The 8803-nt window shown below is 39.7% G+C and overlaps 1 protein-coding gene across 1 annotated transcript; it reads right to left on the reverse strand.

Annotated features, from left to right (window-relative positions):
- Positions 1 to 420: 420 nt before the first annotated feature.
- Positions 421 to 6192, reverse strand: mych (myelocytomatosis oncogene homolog). The gene is made up of 3 exons (XM_057844843.1): positions 5962 to 6192; positions 4319 to 4860; positions 421 to 2316 (listed from the first exon to the last, which is right to left on the reverse strand). Exons 2-3 carry the CDS (start codon positions 4851 to 4853, stop codon positions 1802 to 1804), a joined length of 1050 nt encoding a protein of 349 aa, XP_057700826.1. The 5' UTR covers positions 4854 to 4860; positions 5962 to 6192; the 3' UTR covers positions 421 to 1801.
- Between the last annotated feature and the right edge of the window lie 2611 nt (positions 6193 to 8803).

Raw genomic sequence — 8803 nt, forward strand, 5'->3', positions numbered from 1 at the left:
AATGTCAATAAATTATGTTTTTACTTGATGTACTCCTAACTTATTAATACATATATCATTAAGTTGAACAAAAAAATCTTAAAAGAAAATAAGCAGTGGGTCATGTCCCAAATTAATAAGTTTTGTAGAAAAACTTTTAAAAAGATGAATTTTTTTGGTAGCGTGCATCGGGGAACAAAAAGGGAAATAAGCAGTGGACTGCATTTTTAAGAAAAAAAAATGTCAATATGATGAATAGGATGGGGGAATAACGAAAATTGGTGGTGGATAGTGTCAAAAAAAAATTGAACAAACAGGGGATTCGGTTGGTATATTAAATAAAAAAAAAAAAAAAAGGCTTAATGGAATCAGTTTGGAGGGGAAAAAAATGTAAACGCAAATAAGCAGAATACTGCATCTAAACTTGTCAATAAATGATGAATAGGTTGGAGGAAAAGTCACGTTACGTTAAAAAAAAAAAAAAAAAACCCACGTAATTTGGCAGCCAATTTGAATAAACAGGGTGTTGGGTTAGGAAAAATATGAAAAAATAAATAAACTGAGTTGACTGAGATAAACTATGTACAAACTGATTCAGTTCGGGGGGGGGGGGGGGGGTTAATATATATTTTTTAAATAAGAGAATAAGCAGTGGATTGCATCTAAAATTGTCAACTAAATGAGTAGTTTGGGGGGGGGGGGGACAGTAGATTACGTAAAAAAAAAAAAAAAAATGGTGAAGTGAATAAACAGGAGGGGTTAAGGGAAAAAAATGAAAAATATAAATAAATAAGCAGTGGATTGTATAAAAAATATTTAAAGCTCACTGGAATCAGTTTTAAGAGAAGAGGATTGCATCTAAAATACAAAATTGTCAATAAACGATAGGTGGGGTGGGGGGGTGTTAAGTCCCCCCCCCCCCCCAAAAAAACCCATGAAAATTGTGGTGGATTGTGTCAAAAAATTGAATTACAAAGAGGGTTTGGGTTAGGAGGGAAAAATTGAAAATATAAATAAGCACTTGATTGTTTTAAAAAAAAAAATGTTTTAAAGCTTAGCAGAATTAGATTTTTATATATGAAAACAAAGGAAATAAGCAGTGGATCATGAAAAAAAAAAAAAAAAAAAAAAAAAAAAAAACCTTCTGAGCCCTCCCCTCAGAGTGGTGTTAAAAAAAACTACAAAGAGCTTTGGATCACCTTTAAAGAAAAGTGAACAAACAGGATTAGGTGTTAAAAAATAAATATTATCAAATGTATTCTCTTATGAATGCAAATAAGCAGTGGATTGCATAAAAAAATAAAGTGAACAAATAAAAAAATAAAGTGAACAAAGATCAAGTGGGGGCATGGGTGCAGGTGTCCACTGTACACTTCCATTAGTTATCATCTTTTTCCATCTGTGGGTCAATCATGCATCTAATATGATCCGCTGATCACACCAAAAAAAAACATTTTTAATGTCAAAAATGCCTCCGAAACAAAAAAAATTTATCGGAACTCGTCTCTCGGAAAAACCTGATGGCCGCCCGAAGGTTTTGACGGCGGAGGGATCGCTGGTTGCTATGGCTACGAGGCATCCCGGATACAACGCTAGCAAAAACTTGAGGATGGAAATAAAACCGTGCGTCGTTTTAGCTTCATCCCAACTTTTTGCCAGCTATGTTCCAATTTCTGCCTTTTTTTTTTTAAACAGTCAGCAGTCATAAGTCAAGTCTCCATCTTTGTGCGCACTTTAGCATGTCCACCTCGATCCTGAAAGCATGAAATCTTGGTACAAAACAAAAAAAAAAAAAAAAAGGGAAAGTCTCTCTTTCCAGTTTTCAGCAACGCGTCGTGGCGCGCTGCAGCCTCGCTTTGAGCTCCTCCTGCTTAGCCCGGAGTTTATCCCGGCGGGCCTGCAAGCGTCGGGCGTGGCTCTCCAGCCCGTGGATGCAGTCTCTGGCCTTCTTCAGAATGACCACCTTGGACGCCTTGTCGTTGCGCGACAGCTCGGGGATGTTGTCGCGCAGACGCACGAAACAGTTCTTCAGCTCGTTGCGGCGTTGGCGCTCCATCACGTTGTGCGTCCGCCGCCGCTCCTCCTCGTCCTCAGTCTCGGCCGGGTGTCGCGACGACGAGTGGTGGTGGCGGCCGGACGCCGGCCAGCGCCGGTGGGACGACGAGGGAGGCGGGGAGGCCGGGCGCGGCGCGGCGTAGTTGTGCTGCAGTTGGATTTCGAAGCGGTGGCGCCGGAGAGCCAGGCGTTCCTCGTCGTCGTCCTCGTCGCTCGGACGCTTGCGGCGACGGGAGGGGCTGGAAGGGCAGCGCCCCACCGTCACTACGTCGATCTCTTCCTCTGCGAGAAACCAGAAAACGTTTTAAGAATAAAATCTCACCTCAGAAACATTTCACTCCAATGTTTCCATCTTATTCAGTGGCAGCTATCAATGTTGAAAGGATTTGTTGTAGATTGCTGTCAATGCAGGGAATGAGTTGAAAAATAGTTTGATGTATGTTTGGCGGGAATTTATAAATTTAAAGTTACTTTTGCCATTTCTTTTGCTATAACTTTTTTTCTTTTTCTTTTTTTAGAAAGTGGCACTTATATTAACTACAAATATTTAATTGTAGAATTTTTTTGTAGATATATTTGGTTGGCAAAATTGACGAGTTTGTTTCAAGTACAAAATTGTACTTTTCAATCCAGTTAAAGAATTTTTTGCAATCCACATAACATAAATGGTCATGTCGTTTTTTCTGTAATGATTGAAAAATTTTTTTTTTCTATATTTATCAAAATTATACTAATAATTAAATTTGTATATTTGGAACGTTTTTCTTAACAAAAGACAATTCTAATTATTGAATATTTTTCTAAACTTAATTTAAATTTGTTTAATTATTTTTAAAGTTATAAAGCTATTTTTTGTGCACTTAAGGATTTGAGAATACCATAAATTCTGTATCAAAATTTTAATTATGAACCTTCCAAAAGTACATTTTTTTCACGACCAAATTGAAAGTATTCCAAGTATTATAAGTTATGATTATATTGCAAATAATTATAAATTAAAAAAAACTAAAAATCGAAAAAATATTTTTTTCATGACCAATTATAAAATATTGCAATTACAAATTATATATTGTAAACATTTAATATAAAAATACAATTACAAAATTATAAATACTAAAAATTGACATTTTTTTTCAAGGCCAAATATAAAAATATTAAAATTAAAAGTTGTATTATAAATTATAATTTATAAAATATAAAAATTATAAATCCTAAAAATGTAACTTTTCATGACTAAATATATAAATATAAATGTTACAAAATTATAATTATGATAAGATAAAATATAAAAATTATATAATACAAAAATTTAAATTTAAATTTTAAATTATAAATCCTAAAAATGTACATTTTTCTCATGATCAAACAAAATTCTAATTAACAAATTATAAATCCTAAATATGTACATTTTATCATGAACAACCAATATTAAAATATTACAATTTTTTAAAAAATTATAAATACGATATAAAGTACTATATAATTGAAAATATATAAATCTTAAAAATGTAAATTGTTTTATGACCAAATATTATAATTATTATAAGCTATAAATATTATATATAAGTGTATACATAACAAGTTATAGAATATAAAATCTAATTTAAAAAATACAAAGTCAAACATCAAGTAAGGCATCACAAAAACAATTAGCCATAAAATATTAATTCCACAACCGCATGTATCGGTATCGGCTTTTATGAGTTGGACAATATTGGGAAATCATTAAAAAGTCATTATCGGACAACTAGTTTTTAGCAAGACATGTCATTTTTAAAAAATCAACTCAGTGAATAAACTCTTACCCCAGAAATGTTCACTTCAAAGATTTGCAGCCCAACTCAGCTGCTGCCATTGATGGCCATAGATGTCCAATCCATTTCGCCTTTGAGAAGCTGGCGATGAATAATTGTCCCCAGTCAAAATGGATTGGACGTCTCCCGCGCCAATAGCAGACAAACATTTCTCCAATACTTTAAAAAAAATTTTTAAATGACATTAAAACTAAATTACACAAACCAAAATCACTTTGCATTTCTTAGTACATACTATATGTACATTCATTATAAACTGTTGTAAAGGTATGTTAATGAGTCTCATTAAAGGCAACCACTTCCCCTGTGGTTAACAACTGCAGTCACACAAATGCGTCATTACATGCTAATGTATTGACAAACACCCGCACCTATGCGAATCTGTCAATCGCTAGCCAAGCCCCGCCCACGTCAGCTTTAACAACTGTTATGAAAAGCACATGTTCGAAAGCAGGGAAACACTCGCTCACCGGAGTCGCTGGACGAGTATGTGGACATCTCCCCTCCGGTGGAGCAGTAGTCGGACGTGGCCTCGCCCGTCTCCTGGCTCTCCATCAGGTTCTGGCAATCCAGCGTGGACCCGGCCAGCCCCTCGAAGATGCTCGTATCAATATCGGACAGCAGCGGGCTGGACCCCAGCACCGACGCCGTCGTCAGCTTGTCCTCCGAAGCCAGGCATCGCCACAGACCGTCGTCCTCTTCGTCGGGGGAGCCGCGGGTTCGCCCCCCTCCCCCGCCGCCTTCACCGCCACCTCCCTCCTTATCGTGGATGAAGGCGCAGTTCCAATTGAGCTGCATGTCGCCGTCCTCCAGAAGGATGTCGGACACATAGCTCAGCTGGTCGCCCTTGGAGAGCGGCTTGGTCACGCCCTCCTTGGCGGGGGGCGACTGAGGCGGCGTGGGTAGTGACTGCAGGTCCTTCACCAAGCTCTGGAAAAACTCATCGTCAAATAGCAGCGGCTCCGAGTAGATCCAGTCGCAGGACTGGGTGAAGCTTTGCAACATGTTGCCGCTGCAAAAACCAGGGAAAAAAAAAAAATACAAAAAAAGTTACAAATCCGGCCGAGCGGGTTGGGCCCCTCAAGTGAAAGTCAACTCCTTCCAAGTGAACTCTACTCCAAATGTGCTTGCCTTTTATCCATGTTTACATCTCAGGGCTCCACCCACACTCCTTTGAGGTCTACTAACCCCCTCAAAAGCCCCACACCCTTTTTTCTCACCACGTCACAGCAACAGCTGGAATAGACACATCGGCGGAGGGGGGGGGGGGGTCGCCCAAACGCATTTTCTACCATTTTTAGCCTAAAACAACATAAAAGTGCCTCTGCACTCAAATGGTAGCGTTTAGGACCCAGACACATTCAAGTCAGCCAGCCGGCGTTTGTCTGCAGGGCGTGGAGGTCATGTCACAATCACATGCTGCGTGGATGTGTAGCATGTTCTCAGTGCACAACAAAGCCGCACTGTGTTTGCGTGCATTTTACACGGGGGTCCGAACTGCTTCACGCCCTTGTGGGCAGGCGTTAGACATTAAAATCCACGTGTGGGATTTTTAAACATCAATTTAAAAAAAAAAAATAACGCCGATGTCTTCACCGAGACAAAATAAATTATTTAGTATCATTTTTAAACAAATGACGCCATTTTCTAGCGTTTAAACAGCTGGTGCAAAAAAAATGTGCCGATTTCTTAATGAGGTTTCGGCGGGGCTCCTCCGCAGTGACGAGTTCAAGAACGCCCTGCCTAGCGCAGCGTAAAATGGGAGCCACGTGTGCGATTTCGGGCAAGTTTAAAGGCGTTTTAACCAACACCGGTTCCGAATGACTTTCCGACACACAAAACGAACATGGCTTGTGTGCAATTATCCACGAGCGGCGTGGTTAGTGACTAATTAGCTTAAGAAAATGTGCACATAAGCTAATGAGGTTTTGCATGCCGGCGACACCCAAAGGAGTACGACATTTTTTCGACGTAAATCAATTACTGTTGTCCTTTAAACCACGCGCTGGCATTCCCACGCGTGAAAACCGGCATTGTTTAACCGGCACGCCGGTTGTCGTTGCGAACACTTTGATCCGAGTCGTCATAAAAGACAAGAAAGAGGCGTGCTTACCAGAAGTGATGCGTTCAAAGACACGTATGGATTCCAACAAAGTGGAAGAAAAGTATCCAAGGGTGTTAAAGTCCACTTGGGAGTAAATGGCCGAGAAAAAAGGGCGACTAGTCGGCGGCGAGGAGAACTTGTTGGCGTTCAAAGTTGGACCGAGAACTAAACAGCATGGTGCGGTGCCGGTTAGCCTGACTGAGTAGCTAGTGACTTGAACACTCAGTAGGTGTGGCCGATGCGGCCGCAGCTTTTATGGGCGCGGTTCGCCTGTGTTCTTCCGCGACGAAAAACCGCGCCAAAACGCCAACGACAACACACGGGTTCGGGACTTGTGAATTATTTACCGGAGTGCATTGCTCTTTCCATCGGGTCCAGGCGGGGGAATCGAATGTGAGAAGGAAACCGTGAAATTTCAAGCCCGACTTAGGTCTAATTCGTCTCGCCGGCGTAGGGATACCACATAGCAGGCGCGGGCTGTGATTCAAGGAAATGGATGGCGGTAAAAGTTAGCACACACACACGTGGACCGAGAGATGAAGCCGGGTGTCTCCCTGCCTGCCTGCCTGTGTGTGTGTCGCTCCTGTCTAGCGTTCTAATCGTTATTTAAAGGGACAGTACATCAATCTGCATTGCAACAACACTGCATAAAAACTCTACAGCAGGGCTGAGAACGAAAAGTGGTACTATTTGGAATGTGGCAAAATTGATTTTGGCATGTGGCATTTTTTGGGTATGTGGCAAGTTAATTTTGCCATGTGGCTATTTTTTTGGCGTGTGGCAAAACTGATTTTGACATATGGCATTACTTTTTGGCATATCGCAAAAATTGATTTTGATATTGATTTTTTTTCCTGGTATGTGGCAAATTTATTTTGCCAGGTGGCATTTTTTTTTGGTATGTGGCAAACTGGATTTTGCCATGTGGCATTTTTTTTTTGGTATAAGGCAAAATGGGTTTTGGCATGTGGCTTTTTTTTTTTTTTGGCATGTGGCAAAATTGATTTTGCCATGTGCCATTATTTTTTGGCATTTGGCAAAAGTTGATTTTGGCACGTGGCATTTTATTTTGGGTATGTAGCAAATTGGATTTTGCCAAGTGGCATTTTTTGGTATATGGCAAAATGGATTTTGGTATGTGGCATTTTTTGGGTATGTGGTAAATTGATTTTGCCATGTGGCATTTTTTGGGGTATGTGGCAAAATGGGTTTTGGCATGTGGCTTGTTTTTGGCATGTGGCAAAATTGATTTTGCCATGTGGGATTTTTGGGGGTATGTGGCAAAAATAGATTTTGGCATGTTGCATTTTTTTGGGTATGTGGCAAACTGGATTTTACCATGTGGCATTTTTTTGGTATATGGCACAATAGATTTTGGTATGTGGCATTTTTTTGGAATGTGGCAAATTGATTTTGCTATGTGGTATTTTTTTGGTATGTGGCAAAATTGATTTTGGCATGTGGTATTTTTTTGGCGTTTGGCCAATTGATTTTGTCGTATGGCTTTTTTTTTTGGTATGTGGCAAAACGGATTTTGGCATATTGGCATTGTTTTTGGCATGTGGCATTTTTTGGGTATGTGGCAGAATGGATTTTGGTATGCGGTATTTTTTTGGGGGTATGTGGCAAATTGATTTTGCCATGTGGCATTTTTTGGTATGTGGCCAATGGATTTTGGCATGTAGCTTTTTTTTGGGGATGAGGCAAAATTAAATTTACTATGTGGCATTAATTTTTGGCATGTGGCATTTTTTTGGGGTATGTGACAAAATGGATTTCATTTTAAATGGCAGGAAAAACGTGTGGCTGTGATATTTTTTACCATACACTTACCATTAAAGCGCATTGACATTTAACTGGCACCCAAGTCAGGCTATGCCATTGATGGCTATGCACGTCCAAATTTTCCATTCATTTTAAATGGCAGAAAAGCATGTGTGTCTGTGATTTTTGACCATACACTTACCATTACAGCGCATAGACATTCAACTAGCACCTAAGTAAGGCTATGCCATTGACGGCTATGGGTGGGAGGGGTGCGTGCCTCCGACTTCAAATGGAGTGGACATTTACTAGTGATAACCTCATTCAAATTAACAGCAGAAGGATGATTGGACGCCACATGATTGGACGTCTATCATCGTCAAAACACTCCCCGCATTCTATTCAAAAGTGATTGCAATAGTGAATAGTCAGCGAACTCTTGAAACACATTAATCTTACCTTGGGAAAAAAATTAACCATTGACAGTGATTGATGTCCAATCCATTTCAACTTGGATCGTTATTTAAAGTGACAGTACATTAATTTGTATTGCCAAAACACTGCGTTCAAACACAATAAGGTGTTTAAAATTTTTTTTTTTTTTTTTTTTACAATACTATCCTAATACATAGATAAGAAAATGTGAAGCATGTAATTTTTGACATTCGTCAATCTTGCAATGGAAGAAAAAAAAAAATCAAAGAATTCTTGATGAAGCGAGTATTTACAATGAGGGTTTTACCATATGATATGGAGGACGGTTCCGTCCCCAAACTGAGATAAAATAACATTCTCCACCCTGTCATTTTCTGTGACCCGCGACAACTACTTGGCAATAACACTGTACTATAGTATGTTATGTTTGCTTTGGTATAGTAGCTATACAGTGGAAAACTCATATATACACACGCTCAGTTGTTTTGTATGCATCTGGTCAAATTCCACGGTTGCAGAGGCAGGGCAAGCGGACAGGCGAGCCAGTTGCTCGGAAGCCCCGGTATATAAAGGGGCCCCCGAGGGCTGCCAAAATGCACTCCAAGAATTAGCCGTTTGAACTGACACCGTCGTAACAACCTCCCCCCCTTGC

The sequence above is a fragment of the Corythoichthys intestinalis genome, chromosome 9 (assembly GCF_030265065.1).
Source record: "Corythoichthys intestinalis isolate RoL2023-P3 chromosome 9, ASM3026506v1, whole genome shotgun sequence".
NCBI classification, from domain to species: domain Eukaryota; kingdom Metazoa; phylum Chordata; class Actinopteri; order Syngnathiformes; family Syngnathidae; genus Corythoichthys; species Corythoichthys intestinalis.